Source organism: Ailuropoda melanoleuca, chromosome 5 (assembly GCF_002007445.2).
Source record: "Ailuropoda melanoleuca isolate Jingjing chromosome 5, ASM200744v2, whole genome shotgun sequence".
Taxonomy (NCBI): domain Eukaryota; kingdom Metazoa; phylum Chordata; class Mammalia; order Carnivora; family Ursidae; genus Ailuropoda; species Ailuropoda melanoleuca.
This window is the reverse complement of record NC_048222.1, coordinates 53,591,350-53,609,254: the sequence shown is the minus strand read 5'-3', so window position 1 is coordinate 53,609,254 and position 17,905 is coordinate 53,591,350. Positions and strand designations below refer to the sequence as shown.

The 17,905-nt window shown below is 47.3% G+C and overlaps 1 protein-coding gene across 1 annotated transcript in view; it reads right to left on the bottom strand.

The window, feature by feature from the left end:
- The window catches only part of ONECUT1 (one cut homeobox 1), a 46,214-nt gene extending 28,353 nt beyond the window's left edge, over positions 1 to 17,861 (bottom strand). Inside the window, exon 1 of the mRNA XM_019804466.2 lies at positions 16,389 to 17,861. Coding sequence (XP_019660025.2) covers positions 16,389 to 17,493 — 1,105 coding nt within the window. The 5' untranslated portion in view covers positions 17,494 to 17,861. The remainder of the gene's footprint in view (positions 1 to 16,388) is intronic.
- Between the last annotated feature and the right edge of the window lie 44 nt (positions 17,862 to 17,905).

Here is a 17,905-nt window from a genome sequence, read left to right as displayed (position 1 = left end):
TTGTTTCAGATTAAAGAAAAAAGGAGATATGACAACTCACTCCAAGACTGGATCCTGTCTTGGAGGAGAATAATGACATGTAGGACATTACTGGGTCAACTGACAAAAGTGAACTGTAGTTGCATAAGGGAATAGCCCTGCTCCTGGAAATACACTCTTAAGTATTTCGGGGAAAGGGACCAGATGGATGCAACTTACCCTCAAATGATCCATGAAAAAAATTTCTCGTGTGTGTGTACGTATGTGAGAGAGAAAGAGAGAGACAGAGACAGAGAGCAAGCATGAGCACTGGATCATCGGTGCACATATGATAAAGCAAATGGGGTAAAATGCTAACAACTGGTCGATTGGTCCTGTTAACAATTGGGGAAAGAGTATATGGATGTTCTTTGTACTATTCTTAAAACACCTGAAATAATTTCCAAATAAAAATTTTAAAAAATCAAGCTTTTGGATAATATTTAACAACACTGTCAATTGTAAGTTCTCTATGAGCTCAATTTTGTGAAACATAAAACAATTAAATGTACCTTTATCTTTGTACTTTTATTTACTTATTTATTTAAAAGATTTTTTATTTATTTGAAAGAGAATAAGCGTGAGAGAGAGAGAGAGAGGGAGGGAGAGAGAACACAAGCAGGGGGAGAGGCAGAGGGAGAAGCAGGCTCCCCGCTGAGTAGGGAGCCCAATGTTGGATTCTATCCCAGGACCATCAGATCACGACCCAAGTGGAAGGCAGATGCTTAACTGAATGAGCCACTCTGGCGCCCCCCCTTTTTTAAAAAAATTTTTAAAAAAGATTTTATTTATTTATTCGACAGAGATAGAGACAGCCAGTGAGAGAGGGAACACAGCAGGGGGAGTGGGAGAGGAAGAAGCAGGCTCATAGCGGAGGAGCCTGATGTGGGGCTCGATCCCATAACGCCGGGATCACGCCCTGAGCCGAAGGCAGACGCTTAACCGCTGTGCCACCCAGGTGCCCCCCCCTTTTTTTTAAGACTTATTTGTTTTATATAGAGAGAGTGTGTGTGTGAGCAGCAGGGGGGAGGGGAGATGGGGGGTGGCAGAGGAAGAGGGTGAGAGAAACTCAAGCAGGCTCCATGCTGAGGGCAGAGCCCCACTTGGGGCTTGATCTCAAGACCCTGAAATCAGGACCTAAGCTGAAACCAAGAGTCAGGCACTTAAACAACTGTACCACCCAGGGGCGCCTATCTTTGTACTTTTAAAAAGCTAGAAGGAAACAAGCCAACAAATCACAGGTATCATCTCTGGATTATGGAATGGATAATTTGATTTTGTTGTATTGTTTATAATGTTTCATATTTTCCAAAGCTTCTACATCTAGCACGTATGACTTTAATAATTAGAGAAAAATTATTTTTGAAGGAGTAAAACAAATATTCAGTAATGTTTTATGTATCATGTTTCTGACTGCTGTGTCATTCACTAGTAACAGCAAAAACAAAGCCAAACCAAAACCTCTGAAATCCCTGAAATGTCCAGTGACAGAAAAGGTTGTTGGAAAGGTTGTATCAGTTATGATACTTTTAAATATTATAAAGTCATAAAAATGGATGCTTTCCCAATCATTTTATGGACCAACCCAAGTGTCCAAAAGTAGGGGATTGCTTAAATTACAGCATAGATACAAAACACATACTGTATAATGTTTTCTGGCATCGAGTGCTCTAGGAGCAGAGGGAACCGTCTTTGTCCTTCTCTGTCCATCTCTGCTGTCCCACAAATCACAAACACCTTATCTATTCATATCTGCTAAATGAATGAATGCTAGTCATCAGTTACGTGGGAGAGAAAAGGATGACGGAATTATCAGGGATTTTTATTTTCTCCATGATTCTTTTATGTATTTCAAATGTTCTACCATAAATTTAATAATATGGGATTTGTAATTTTAAAAGTTATAAAACAGTGTGTATCATTGCATTGAGAAAAGATTAGAAGGATATTCACAAAAACGGAGGGTTATCTCTGAGTGGGGGTGTTATGGGTGATTCTTTTCATCCTTTACCTTGATTAACATTAATACTTTTTTTTTTTTAAGGTTTTATTTATTTATTTGACACACAGAGAGAGACCACCAGCAGGGGGAGCAGCAGGCAGGGTGAGAAGCAGGCTCCCAGCTGAGCAAGGAGCCCAATGTGGGACTCGATCTCAGGACCCAGGAATCACAACCTAAGCTGAAGGCAGAGGCTTAACCGACTGAGCCACCCAGGTGGCTAAACATTAATACTTTATAAAGAAGGTTTTTTGGTTTTGTTTTGTTTTTTGAGAAAAATTTTTTTGAGAAAACTGGAGTTTAAAAGTATATTATAAAAATAAGATACAAGGTGCTTGGACATGGTAGGTAGGCAACAAATAGTGAGAAACATATTTACTAAAGCTATGTCATGACAAAAGCAGGATCTAAAGTTATATATATACAGAGTACAATAATTAACTCATCGAAAAAAAATTCTACCTTTGTGTTGAAGGTAGTGTTCTGAAATGATATAGTGGTTGTATTATATCATTTTTCAGTAGGGAGGCTAAATGGCAGATACCATATACTTATATAAGCTTAAGTCTTGAACAACTTTCCTACATTGTTTTTCATAAAAGAGAGGGATTAAAGGGACTTCCACTGAAGCACTTCAGACCACTTTCAACATACCCAGAGGGGTGGTCGCCCTGTGCTACTCCTTAATTGCAGTGCCTAGATAATTGTACCGGGCAGCACCTTGCTGGGTATGTAAATACATTTCTAGGAAGTCAACTGTCAGTCAAAAGAGCAGAATAAAGGAAGGAAGAAGCATTCAATCTTCTCCCTAGAAGTTATTATTTGGAAGAGGCCCTTGATTATTTTAAAAGAGGGATACACACACACACACATGCTTGTACAGGCATTTATAGGCATGCACACACACTTGAAAACTCACAGACTATCTCTAAAAGATACCCAAGAAACTGGTAACAAGGGTTGCCGCTAGGGGAGGGGAACTGGGTACTGAGGGAATAGATTAGGAGGAGAACTTGGTTTTCTCTGTAAACCTTTCTATGTTGTTTAACTTTTTAAAACACAATGTGCACATAGTACATACTCAAAAATAAACATTAATTAATTAAAAATAATTCTTCAAAAAATTTGGGGCTTATGGGGCAACAACTGTGTAAGCTAGATTAGAGAAAAACAAAATTTGATTTTGGAAGGGTTATTTCGTATCCCAAGCTAATGTGAATGTGACAAAAACCAAGACTTGCCAGCACCTGTCTACCTTCCAACTTGTCTGTGCTTCTGTCCTCTCCCCTGTTGTCTTTGCTCATAGACAGAGGGCTCCTGACCTACTCTTACAGGGGACTGCTTTCGTTTCTCTACCAGCAGGAACAGATTTGGGTTAACCTTTGACACTGGTACTTCAAGTCTCCTGTGGGCCCAATGGCAGGCAACTGGTTGGAATGAAAGCACCCATCACTGCCCACCAACACTGGGAAATAAAAACTAGACCCAAAGGACTGAACCCACAATCTTCACCTCATGAGCATCATGTCTCCCCCATTAAGTAACATGTCCCTTCGAGGCAGAGGCAATCTACCTGATTTTACATCTCAAATTTGTGTGGAGGCCAGAGAACCCACCTCTCTCAAGGACATGCTTGAGAGTGTGGGCTATTCTGAAATGTTCTATTTTTATAGTCACATCAACACAGCAACCCTATGGCTAAAGGTATATCCAAGCACCCCTACTTTCCAAATCAGAACCATAGGAGTCTGCTCCTCTCTCATTTTTGCTCTCCACGATGTCTTCTCGATTTTCCTTTAAATAGATTTTTCAAATTTTGCTCACCCATTTTCTCCACCTCTGCTGACAATGACACGCAGTCAGACTCTCATAATCTATTTCCACCCCCTTCTAGTTTCTTGTTATTGCTATTCTCCTATTATTTCACTCAAGTTTGCTTTCAAAAGCACACATCTGACAACTTCATTCTACTACATATTATATCTTTATCTATCTCCCTATCTATCCATAAATATAAAGTTAGCAAACTATAGATTACTCCAGAAAAATGGTAAAATAAAGGGGCAAAAATAAAAGTCATTTGCTCTTAAATTCTCAATATCAATGTTCTAATTCTCAACTTGGAGTTATATTAGAATCACCTGGGAAGCTTTAAAAAAAAAGATTTATGAGAGAGAGAGAGAAAGAAAGAGCACGTGGGTGGGTGTGCCCATGGGGGGGGTGGGGATGGGGAGGGGCAGAGGGAGAGAATCCTCTAGCAGAAGCCAGGAGCTGGAGGCAGGGCTCCACGTGGAGGGCTGGATAAGGGTTGGGGGGGGGCTCGATGGGGGGGGTTCCACACTGGGTTTGACTTGGGGCTGGTCAATCTCATGCCGCATGAGAGCATGACTTGAGTTGAAACCAAGAGTTGGATGCTCAATCGACTGAGCCACCTAGACACCCCTCACCTGGGAAGCTCTTCTTTTTTTTTTTTTTAAGACTTTATTTATTTGAGAGAGAGAGAGACAGCTAGAATGGGAACACAAGCAGGGGGAGTGGGAGAGGGAGAGAGAAGCAGGTTCCCAGCAGGGAGCCCGATGTGGGACTCAATTCCAGAACCCGGGGATCACGACCTGAGCCGAAGGCAGATGCTTAACCGACTGAGCCACTCAGGCGCCTAAGAACACTTTTGTTATTGATGAGAAGGTATTATGTCACTTAGCTGTGCTCAGGAAGAAACAAGCTTTCAGCTATACAGCAATTCAGATTCTAGAAACCTTCTGAAAACATATTTCAGTCAGGACCTCCACACAAACTGCTGTTCCCTCTTCCATTTCTGACTTAAGTCTTATTCATTTTGCAGATCTTCAAAATTGTCCTTTCATCACACCCCGAACTTCTCTTTCTTGGCACACACACACAGAGACACATACAAAACAATCAAGCAGGAAACGAACAGCTATCTGTCTCTCTTCCCCACTAGACTGTCTGCTGTATATGCCGTCCCCAGTACTGAGCACACCAGTGTTGTAGCTGGTGCTCAAGTGAATGAAAAACAAACCCCTCTTTCCATATCTAATGAAATTTCCTCTCTCACCTCTTTTTTTTTAAAGTTTTTATTTAAATTCCAATTAGTTAACAGTGTAGCATTAGTTTCAGGTGTACAGTATAGTGATTCAACACTTACATACATCACCCGCCGCTCATCACAGTAAGTGCCCTCCTTCATCCCCAACACCTATTTCATCCATCCCTCTCCCCCCTCAACTCTGGTAACCATCAGTTTGTTCTCTATAGTTAAGAGTCTGTTTCTTGGCTTGCCTCTCTCTGTCTCTTCTTCCCTTTGCTCATTTGTTCTGTTTCTTAAATTCCACATAAGAGTGAAATCATCTGGTATTTGTCTTTCTCTGACTTATTTCACTTAGCATAATATTCTCTGGCTCCATGTCATTGCAAACAGCAAGATTTCATTATTTTTCATGGCTGAGTAATATTCCACTGTATGTACATACCACATCTTTTTAAAAATATTTTATTTATTGATTTTTAGAGAGAGAGAAAGGGAGAGTGTGCAAGTGGGTGGGGGAGGAGAGAAAGAGAGAATCTCAGGGAGGTTCCATGCCCAGTGTGGAGCCTGGCGTGGGGCTTGATCTCATGACCCTGTGATCACAACCTGTGCCGAAATCAAGAGTAGGATGCTTAACTAACTGAGCCACTCAGGCACCCCCATGCCACATCTTCTTTATCCATTCATCAGTTGATGGACACTTGGGCTGTTTCCATAATTTGACTCTTGTAGATAATGCTGCGATAAACATCCTCTCTCACTTCTTATGTCCTGTCCACAATTGGCAGAACATAATTTACGGGAGGGCTGACATTTAGTACGTTGCTAGGAACTGCGTACAAATGCAGGGTTTGTTTGGTCCAAGCTGTTTGGTTTGGGGAACCAAAAAAAAAAATAATAATCTTTTTCCTCCCCAATGTTAAAATTAAAAAATATTTACCTCCAGGAACAATATGGATATTTAAGATAGAAAGCCTAGTAACAAAATGAACATTTGTGAGGGCAGCATCCAACAAAGAACTGTAACTGGCTTGTAAAGCTACTGATCTTCTGACCTTCCCCTACCAGAGGTAACCACACTCTGGAATCGGAGTTTATTATTCTTTTTTTTTTTTTTTGAAACAGCTTTATCCCATACTTACGTATCTCCAAACAATAAATTATTCAGCACTGCTTGCTTTTGAGCTTCGGAAAAGTAGTATTGTTCTGATGTGATCTTCCATAGGTTGTTTTTTTCTTTTAATTCAATGCTGTTCCTAGGACTCAACTATGCTGTTGTATGTAACTGTGGCCCATTTATTTTCATTGCAGTGTACTACTGCATTATATGAATATATCACAATTTATGCATTCCTTGCCAATGGACGCTTGGGATGTTTCTGGGTTCTTTGCTCTTATGAACAATTCTGCTACCATCTTGTATACATTTCCAGGAGCATCTGTGGCTTTACCTAGGGTATATTCCAAAGAGTAAAACCACTGGATAGGTGCAGGTTCAGGGTTATAAGACAATGCCAAATTATCTTTTGAAGCAATGGTCCCAATTTACATTCCCAACCAGCAGTGTACGAATTCCTGTTGATGCAAATCCTCACCAACAGCTTGTATTATTAGGAAACGGGAATTGTAATCTCAAACTGTGGCATATTTGTGCCAGAAGGAGGCACTCCTGACTGGATGGGCTGCTTTCTCTTTACCATGTGACAGTAGAGCCTGATCTGAGACTTTGCACAGGAGATGAGCCCCTGGAGCTTACACCTCATTGAATCCTGACTTTGGGACAGAGACAAGAGACTCTGCTGTGGATACACAGGCATCCCAGAAGCCAATCAATCACAGAATGTAGGACCTGGAAGGGCCCTAAGGCCAAATCCTTCATTCTATATTTAGGGAGACTGAGGCCCCAGGAAGGGTAAATGACAAGTTCACTGAGTTAATTAGTATGAGAACTTGTCTCTAGGGCTTTTGATTCTTAGTCCAGGGTTTTAAACTTCAATTTATTTGTTTTAATAATGTAAGATGGCATAACATGATCTATTAAATTAATAATAACTGTAAGTATCCAAATAATTGCTGATTTATTTTTTAAAGGTAGTGGTTTGACTTATGTGACTGATGAATTTAGTAACTTTAGCTCCTTTGCTTATAAGGAAACAGGGATAATATTGAATTCCAATGAGATAAATAAGGGAAAATGCAATCTCCACAATTATGATTTTCAGTATGCAAATTTAACAGGGTAGAAGACACCTATCTCCTGGTGAAAATAATCCTCAATTTTATGACTGACCATCTTCGTCCTTGGATCATCCTCCCCACCCTGGACAAATGCTACGCACTGCCTTAGGAAGCCATTTTTGCAAGGAAGGCAAACTTCAAATTCAGTTGTTTCAATTCAACTCCCTCTTAGGAGCACTCATAATTAAGCTATCATAAGAGGCTGGGAAGTGAAAAAAACCGATTTGCACCTGAGGTATACTTAGCAGTCGTCGGAGTATGCATAATGATCAAACGTGGCATGATCCCGTTCAGAGGAATCTGTCCCCTTGCATCAAAGACAGTGAAAGTGAACTAGGGAGGGGGTGAAGGACTGCTTACTAGGAAAGGTGCTTATGGGAAGGGAAGTGGCCTCAGGAGCCTTCAGTGGACCTTTTCATTCTGGAGACATTGACTTCAGGAATTCCCTCCCCAGCCCATCTGCCGAGCTCCTCCCTATGCTGAGAATCCCCTTACCACTTAAAAATGTTTTTCGGTTTAACAATGTCTGTAGGCTGGCAAAAGGCTTTCTGGGAGGTGCCCCTTTTTAAATGTCAGGATAAAACTCAGGAGCTGCTTCTTACTTTGGGGTGGGGGGCTTGGAGGGAAAGAACACCAAGAAATTTTGCTAGGAATGCTAACCAAACTACGGAGATGCTCCTGGTTCAGGTTTTCCTCCTAGCAGTCATTTTAATCAGCACTTCCCCTACTTAATGAGCTTGTAGTGCCATTACATAATCACCCGGCTCGCTGGATTAATGATGAAAAGAGGAACTGATTTTTCCAGTTGCATCATTTGAAGTAAATGTTAACTTTCTTTCTGAGTCCTTAGTTAACCGCATTAGTGTGACAAATATGTCTTTGTCTAGCATAAGTAATTAGAATTTAATCACTTTAACTGCATCTTAATTATCCCAAATGAATTGAAAGGACATTTAATAGCAAAGATTAAATTGCCTTAATGAACGATTTTTGTGACTCCATCAATACTTGAATCGCATTAGCCACTCCTCTCACGCACTTCACCTGCAGTGAGCATGGAGGTCACTAGGTGGCGGGCTTCGCTCGTTTATTTATTTAATTTCCCCTGCCATTGATCTGTTTTAGAAGACAACAGGAAAGAGAGCGAAAAGCTCATAGTTTATTGTGTTCCTTTGATAACCTCTCTTTGGGACTATGAGATCATCACCAGATGCAAAAACGAAAGTAGTGATTTCAGAAACTGTCAATTCTGAGCACCCTATGGCATATGCAAAGGAAGATGAGAGACACATGGATAACTGGAAACACACAGCGTTTGAGGGAAATTGTAAGTTGTCCTCTGAATGATTGCCAACTTAGACAGTTTTAGTTCATTTATTATTTTTCAGTGCAGAGCCCTAAAACATGAGTAACAGGCAAGATTGGAATAGCAAGACAGGCGGTGATCTGAAGCAAAGAAATGTAATTGCTGTTTTAAGTGCAGATCTCAGAACACCAATGCCTGAAAGTATGGGAGGTTTGGGCCTTTGGGCCCTCCTCCAGGCAGGAGTCCCAATGGACCAGTCCCACCCACAGAACACATCTAATGATTGGGTCTTGCCCATCAATAATTGTTTAAGTGAACAAATGGAGAGGGAGACTTGGGTTCCATGTCTAGCTCTCATACAGCCTTACATTCCCCCTGGGTGCTCCTTCAAAATACAGCAATAAAAAGTCTCTCTTAAAAGTCTTGAGTAAAAAGAAATAAGTCTCCATACGTAACCGTCTTTGAGAGTTGCAGAGGAGGATACACACTCTCTAGTTTCAAGACCTTTATTATGCAGACACTTTGTAGACTGAGTGTTTATGACAGTAAATCAGACATCTCCACAGTCTAGGTCCAGTGACCTGGTAGATTTGTACTAGTAGGGACAGGGTGGAGAGTAAGAGGGTTCTGGGCTTTGAGCTGGGAAGGCTGAGTTCAGCATATCAATGCTTTCCAGTTGTGTTATCAGATATAAATTATGTAACCAGGGACAATAATAGTAACTACCACATAAACTAGTGGCTCCCCAACCTTGCTGCTCATTAAAACCAGTTCAGAGCTCTTAAAAATCCTAATGCCTAGGTAATGCCCTGGGTTTTAACTATGAATCATATCTGTAAAGATCCCTAAGTGATTCCAATGTGGAGCAAGATGTGGGAGCCACTGAAATGAATATTAAATGAGAGCATTTATGTCCTAGTACAGTAGCTGACTAATAGAATGTACACAACAGACATAAGCTCCATCCTTATCAATTGCCATGACAAATTGGACAGGTAGTACCTCAGGGACTGGTTCTGTTCAGCTTTGGTTTACCAAATTGTCTCATCTAATGGAGAAGAAAAATTCTAGAAGCTAATTTTTTTTACAACTTTATGATAATGGAACATCTTTTGGGAGGAACATAAGATAGATGATACTATAGCAAGACTCAGTGATAAAACGAATTCCTATGTTTGTATCAAAATCATATGATCGTCTTGTGATTGGTCTAGTCATGTAATCCAAACCTATCACTTTAAGAGGAAATTAAACTTCCTTAGTATTAACTTACTTGTCACAAAATAAAAACCTGTGCAAATCTATTGATAGAAGACAGGAATTTATGATTGTGAAATAAATTCACATACATAAGAAATCAGTCTTTTCTTTTAATTGAACTCTATGAGGCTGACATTTTTCATGTGGACATAATGTGGTTTTTCTTCTCCCAAAGGTGCTTATTCATCTTATTTAAATAGAGACATGATGAAAATAGTATTTAATGAGTACTTGTTGAATGCATTTATCCAGAATTATGAGAAATCTATCCTAACTACCACGACTTCAATAAGACCCTCCTTCTATTGCTACCCTAGGCTGAGGACCATTCTATTTTACCAAGAGTGTGGAAATTCTGCTGTTTTAATTGAAATGAAACTAGTCATTTCTCCTCCAATCCATCAAGGCTCCTTGGTTGATTTAAAGCATTAACTAGGTGTTTAACTATTCCAATATGCGGACTTTACAAAGAGCACTGCACACTTCCTTGAAGGGCAAAGCTTCTAACTATGGATTTTGAGGAGCAAGACACAGAGAACCTTTCTTTAAATTACCAAACTCCCTCAGACTTGAGGATTTTCTTTCTTACAAGGAAATCAAGAATAAATTTTACCGATACACTCTGTAAGAACTATCTCTTCTGAGAACTTTGGGTAGCAACGCCTTTTTGATTAGCTGAATTTGCCATGAATGTGGAAATGATGACATCAAAACAGCTCGTGTAACAACCTTCTTAAAGACCTCGTAGATTAGAGATGACTATAGATTTTCCCCAGCACGGATCAAAGGGACTGAATTGAACGTTTTAGCTTAATGATCCAACCCCTGTCACACCCATAGGGACTCGAATTCCGATTTTATAAGCAGGTGTGCACGTGTACTCAGACACAGACAAAAGCTGCCAGAGAGGGAGGAAAAGATCAATCATCTGATCGACGAGGATAGGTTTGATCTTTTTGATTACTTGACTGTGCTGGTGTATATTCCTGGCGGGGCCTCGAGATTTCTCATAAACTTCAGAATATTTGCTGTTAGTTTCCACTTCCTTACTACAACTCTTCAAAGGCCTTCTATCTGCTTTCCAGCAGCAAAGAGAAACGGGACCGGGAGAGCGCTGGCGGGGCCCTGTCCAGGGTCCTGACGCCATGCCAAGGCTCCAGGCCGGTCGGCCTCCGCAGGCCCTTTCACCCACCCCACACGAAAGGAAACAAAGCCCTCCAAGCTCAAAGCCTCAGGGCTGCCTCCTGACTCCTGTCAGTTAGCTAGAAGAGGAAGAAACAACAAAACAAAGGAACCACTAATCCACGCTCCCAGTACTACATCCTCCAGCCCCAACCTCCTACTCACCTTCTTTACTCTGACCCTGCTTTCCTCAAATAATAACACGAGAGCAAAAGTGTAATTCGAATAGGAAATCCAAACACGCATCTTGCTTAGAGAGGTCAGAGTTGGGGTGTACTTTGGGGGGGGGATGGCAATTTTGTCTCATCAGTTGGGTAATACCCAGACATTGTTGGGGACAAAGATAGATTCCTCCTCCACACCCTTTCCTATAAAAAAATAATTGTTTTGCAAATCACCAGTACAAGGATGTTGTAAAAACAAAGCCACAGCAAGCATCCCTTTCCTTTCCACAGTGTGTTGAACCAAGAGCTTGTTTGGTGGCCAGCGGCAGCCTGCAGGGGGCGTGCGGAGCTATCGCAGTACACAGCCCATCAGGCTCCCCGGGGAAGGCGAGCCCTAGGGAAGGCATCTGGGAGGGCAGGATGCCAGCTCCCTGCAGGGGATTGAGGATCAAAGCTTGAAGATGAAGAAAGATGCAGCCTGGGCTTTGAGTTACTTTGCTGCTACAACTGGTATTGTTGGCACAGTCTGTCCCCAAGTGCCAGTTGTGAAATAGCTATGGCAGAGCCTGGGTCTCTAGTGACCACTACAGCCCTGGGGCCAGTGGGTTGCTCTGGCAGACTCTGATCACCCTTTGGGCATTTCCAAGGGGCTTGGGGCTGCATCCGCTGTCAGGACCATCAGAATGGGGCCATCAGAATGGGGTTATTTGTTTCAGGCGGCCATCCTGCATGTGCTGACACTAGGGTCACCACACAATAACTACCAGGCCTCCTCAAGCTTCAGAAGCAGGTCTATCTACCGGTGTCAAACAATCGGCTCCAATCTTCACTATACAAACACTTCTTAACACTAGGCATTCTTTCCTCCCTTCACTGGGGTTTGTGCTCCCTAGTGGGGACTGCAAGAAGGAACTATTGTCCCCAAACCCTCAAGGGGTCAGGCATGGGCTGAGAAAAAGGCCCATGCAGAGCTTTTTGGTGACTGGAGTGAGAACTTTTGGTTTCTTGCTGTATTGGTGTGTGTGTGTTGGGGGGGGAGTCCCCGGCCAACTCCCTGGGCACATGGCTACCATTCACCCTGAGGGGGTGGGGGTTCTTTGGGACTCCTCCTGACAACTGGATGCCCCCACCATTGCATGTCAGGAGGAGGCCACACCAAGCCTTTGGAGGAGACACTCCCTTCCCTCCCCTCTACCCCCGCCTCCCAGGCAATCCCACTGGCTCCGGGGCTGTGAGGCGGATGCAGTTGGCCGCGCCCCGCAGGCCCTTTGTTCAAACCGCAGCCTCTGGGAGCAGCTGCACTGTGTGAGAAGTGGGGCGCGAGGGAACCAGTCTGCGTGGTGCCTTCTCTTGGGCCTAGGAACCCTTCCAGTTCCTGAGTCCCAGTCCTGTTTTTTTTCCCGGCCCAGGAGTCTTTGAGATTTGGGGAAGTGAGGTTCCCAAGGCCCAACACAGCACTCCTACTTCTTGGCTCACTTGGCCCAGGGAAGCAGGGGACAGTTGAAATGTCACCCACCGGGATAAATATTAACAAAAAGCAAATGGACTTGCATGGAGGCCAGTTATCAATCAACCAGACCGCAAGGCCACTTACGGCAAACACAACCCAGGTTGGTCCCTGCAAGACTTTCTCATGGCCACCTTCTGGCCGAACATCCCTCCCCCACCCTTACCCTCTTCCAGGCTCCCGCTCTCCTTCAGGTCATTCTAAGGCAAATTCTGGATGGGAAGGGGGTGCAGTCCCGGGTGCGGGAGACCGGGCAGTCACCCCAGCACTGTTTGGAGGTACCCTTCCTTCAGGTACCCCAGGATCAGAGGAGCCCAGCACCCACCCCTGCCCAACCCGCTGGGCCTTGCCTCCTCCTTGGGTCCACGGTGCTGTGCCCTCTGGTACTGTGCTATGCAGCCTCTTCAAATGCTGACAGCTCCCCTACTGTGGCCAAAGCCTTCTGAAATCTTTAATTGGAAACTAATCTCTTCCAGTCTTAATAGGCACCCACGTCAGAGGCGAGGCGCCCACCCACCCGTATAGTCCAGCCCGCCCACCCCACCTCGGATGAGATGCAGCCCCAAGCCTAGTTGCACTGTACTTTAATGGGGCAGCAGCAAGTATTACATTGAGGGAACATGTATTGATTTTTCAAAGGTAGTTAGTTTGGTGAGAATTTCCTCCTGTCTCCCATCTTCCACTAAGCCGATGTCATTTTGTAAGAGGAAGGTGCCTCCCCAAACATGCTGCCAAGTGTGGAGGTTTTGACTCTGCACAACAGGCTTCGTGGAACCTTGTATACAGGGATGGGCATGCAAAAGCCCCTCTTTGCCAATGAGTGAAGGAAGTGTCCTGAGGGGTAAGGAAAGGTTGAAGGGTCTTCAGTGCAAGCAGCGAGCCAAACTGCAAGAGGCACCTCTGTGCGTGGAGGCTAGTGGTGGGGAGATACCGGCAATGTCCCACAGCCTTGGCCAAAGTGCCCTGCAATGCATTTGTTTAAATCTGCAATCAGACCTACTAGAGATCATTTGGAGAGTCCAGGAAACAGCCTCACTCCCTCCTTACCCCATCCTCGAAATGAAAATGTTAGAGAGATGGCTCATTGTTTTTTGGTGATTTTAAAATAGGTCGTGTTCCTGCAGTGTAATGGGATTGCCCCCGGTTGGGCTCCCTCCGCAAGCGCCCCTGTCCCAGCCTTTCCCACCCTTTCAATTAAGTTAAAGAAAGGAAAATTAAACACTCAATGCTCCATCCGGGTCCTGGGATGTGATTTCAGCTGGGGTTGGGCGCCAAATTTTCTCCTGCCAGAGTCTCCGATTTTCCTTTCTTCCCTTTATTCATTCATTCATTTATTTTTTCCAAAGAAAAAGGCCACATGCCTTGGGCTGAGCATGACTTGTCTTAGGCTGCTGGGTGCCAGATTGTCACCCCTTCGATAACCTCCTGGGTCCGGTGAGCACTGGCTGGCATGCGGCCCACACCTCCCACAGGAGCGTCACAGTACTAGTGCTCCGGGCTTCAACAGCACTGCAGTGCCCACGCGTGTAGGTCAGAGCACAGGCCCGCTGGTCAGAGCGCAAGGCCCGGTTTCCAGGGCTGGGGGTCATCTCTGAACAGAACCCGTCAGTCTGAATTTCCAGGGGGCGACGGGGGGGGGGCAGTAGGGAAAGGCGGTCATTGAAGTCTTGAGCAAGCACCTTCACTAGGTGGGGGTCACAAGCTTCCCTGTGGGGGATCCCTTTTCATTTCCAACCCTTTCCTCCATTTCTCCCCGCCCCACTGACAGGCCTGTGAGCACTGCCTGGGTACAAGGTTCTGAAGCTGGGCGCGAGGCTGACGTGGGCTTGTGAAAAGGCAGTGACTACTCTGGGTGCCAGCAGAGGCTGGGCAGTCAAGGAGAAGGGTATCCATTTCTCCCACCCCTTCTAGAACCTGAGCTGCCGTCGGGTCTCAGTCAGCTTAAGGGGTTGGGAGGCGATTCGAGGGATGTACACAGGGCTAGGAAATGGATTTGTGGGAGCCCCAGAGGGTACCTTGTCAATCTCTCCCTCACCATTCCTGTCCTCCTATCTCCACCTCCCCTGACTTCAGGCACAAGCTGCAAAAGCCTGTGTGGGGATTTTGCTTGGAACCAGTGAGTACAGGGCTGGGCTGGAAAACCTGGCAGGGCAGAGGCTCATGAACTGGGGCATGCGGGAGGGAGGCCACCAGTGCCCAGACCCAAATAGTGTTTTGGGGTTGCTTCTGGCTCGGGCGGCAGGCTCAGTGGCACACCGGCACTTGCCTCCCTCTAGCTTCTCATTGGCCCGCATGAGGTGGGGGAGGGGGCCTGGCCTCTCGCTTTGATTTTAGACTGCGAAACGGCTCAGTGCCCCCGGCTCTGAGCGGATTGACTGTCTCTCATTCTCCAGGGACGAATTAATGGAGAACGATCAGTTAATTAACAAACCCCCATTCCGGCTTTTACCTTTCTCTTCGCCAGGACTCAGGCCAGGGCACCAGGCTGAGACTGGGGTGGGGGGAGTAGCACGGACCCAGGAGTCAATCAAGTCGGCAGGGTCCCATCAAACCGTGTCCGCCCTCGGCTGCCCTTGGTTCCACCTCCCCGTGTGTCCTCTGCCCTCGGGGGTCGCCGAATCAGCTTGAAATCTCTGGTGTGTTTCAGACTGGGCTAAGCTGTCCCCTTGGCCAGCTTCCCGGAGCCTTCCATGCACCTTGGCTTAGAGAGGCTGAGAAGGCTAAGCTCTGTCTGTGCAGCGCCGCGGAGACCTTCCCGCTCAACTCGCAAACACCCGGGCCTCCGGGTTTGGGGCCGGGAGACCTATGCTCGCAGACTTGGGGGGTCATGTCCACACTCCCAACCCCACGCAAGGGGATACATTCGAAACATCACGCAGAGGAATAAAACGAAATGTGAAGTCGTAAATGAGTCGGCAGCAAAGTCGGTCCCTGGGCTCAGCTGTAAGCTCCCTCGCTGCTCTGCCGACCTCACCCTTACTTCGGCACCCTCTGCCTTCCTCTCCTTTCCACAGCCGGTTACCAGGGCAGAGTGCTTGCTAACTCTTAAACAGCTTCCGCGCCAAACACACACCTTCCCGCGGCTTCGGAACCTTTTATCGGAACTCTGAGTGTGCTCCCCATCCCTCCCTCCCCTGCCTCGAGCCAATAGAGAGGGGGAGAGGGGTCACCGCACCAAGTTCAGCCAAACGTGGGCGTGCAGCTCCCGCACGCTCCAACCCAACGCCCGGGTAAGTGTCAGGGGTATTAGCTGGCAGCATCTGCGCACAGTTCCACGCACGCGTCGCCTCCCTCTTCCCAAACCCAAAGTGCCCAACTGAGAAGCGACGCACAGACTGTGTCCGGCCAGGTGCGCGGGTTCGTCTTCGCCTCTGGCCGCGACCGCTTCCAGCACAGTCTCCGAGCACAAATGCATCCCCGCACTCGCCCAGGCGGTACCGCTTAGCTCCCGGAGCCTACCACAGCCCAACTCACAGAGTCCTAGAGCAGGCGGTCTGCTCCCGGGAGCCGTCGCTGGCTCTTCCAGGCCCAGGGAACTACCCACCTCCCCTTGGGGAAAGGAAGATGGGATGATGCGTGTCCGGCTCTCTCTTTTTCCATCCCTCCTTTGGTCTCTTTAGCTTCCCCAATCCCTTACCTCCCCACGCGTCAGCCCTTGGCCCGCTCACCTGCTAAGCGGAGCGCAGACATCCGCTGGAACTCCGGCTCCTGCAGCCACTTCCACATCCTCCGGAAGGTCTCCCGGCCGGACTTGAGTTTGCTCCAGGGTTTGGGGTTGCGCAGCAGATCCGAGAGGGTCCCTTGGGAGCGGCAGAGCACCCTCTGCGCGAAGATGGCCTGTGGGATGCTGTAGCGCTTGAGCTCGGTGGTGATACGCTGCGCCACCTCTTTGGTATTGATCTCTTCCATCTGCCCTGAATTACTTCCATTGCTGACCTGTGCGCCAGTCACCGAAGGGTTGGGCTCCCGGGCCGTGCCCAGGAGCTGCCCGTGGCCCTGGGCGTTCAGGTGGGCGTGGGGGTGGTGCGGAGGAAGGCCGTTGATGGGCACCATGCCGGCAGAGGTGGGCGTGAGGTGCTGCTCCCCGTGACGGCCGAGCATGGCTGGGTGGTGGGCTTCAAAGCCGTTCGGGGTGAGCATCTTGTCAGTGGGCATGGCGGCGCCCGGGTGGGCATAGTGAGGGAGCCCTTGCTGGGAGTTGTGGATGCCACCGAGACCGGAGCTGGAGAGGGGCGAGAGGCTCTGGCCCATGCCGGCCACGTCCTTGTGGTAGGGGGTATAGAGGTTATTCATAGAGGCCAGCCCGCGCTCGTCCCGCATGAGCGTGAAGCTACCGCTCACATTGCCCGCTAGGCGCTGGTGGTGGTGCGGGTGGTGGTGGTGATGGTGGTGGTGGTGATGGTGAGGGAACTTGTCCGAGACGGTAGAGATGGGCGGCAGCGGCTGCAGAGGGGTTAAGGTGGTGTAGGTGGTGGGCATGCTCATACCTGGGGGAGTCTCGCAGGCCATGGTCATGGTGGGGTGCAGGGGGCCGGCCAGGCTGTGCTCGGGGGCCCGGTGGTGGTGGTGGTAATCGCCGCCGCCGCCACCGCCGTCCAGCAAGGACGCCATGCCCATGGAACGCGGGTGCGCGGGGGGCAGGTGGCTGCCACGGTGCGCCACGGAGCTTCGCGCGTGGGGACTGCCGCCCAGGAGGTCGGCAGGAGCGGGCACCGGCTCATGGCTCACCCCGTGCAGCTCGCCGATCGCCTCCATGGTCAGCTGCGCGTTCATCGTGATCCGGGCGAGCGGGCGGCGGACACAACATCGATGAGGCCGGGCAGAGGCGGCGAAGGGCGCACGCAGTCCGGTCTTCACATCGGCTGCCGGCGACTGTTGCCTTCCTTCCTTCCTCTCACTGTGGGGCTCTGTCTCCCTCTCTGTGTGTCTCGCCTTCCCTCTTGCCCCCACCTTCCCCTCTGCGTCCTCAGCTTTTTTTTAAATATTAATTTCCAAAAAGGATCCGTGCCGTTGGGCGAGCGCGGCGCCCCCAGCCCGCCCGCCCCTGGCCCCCTCTCGCCCCTCTCCTTCTTAGAATTCTGAGGCCCCCGGCTCCCCTGACGCAGTCCGCGCCTCTTCCGCGGCTGCTGCTTGCCCGCGCCGCTGGCCAGCTCCAGCCATGGCTCGGTTACTGTTGCAGACTCTG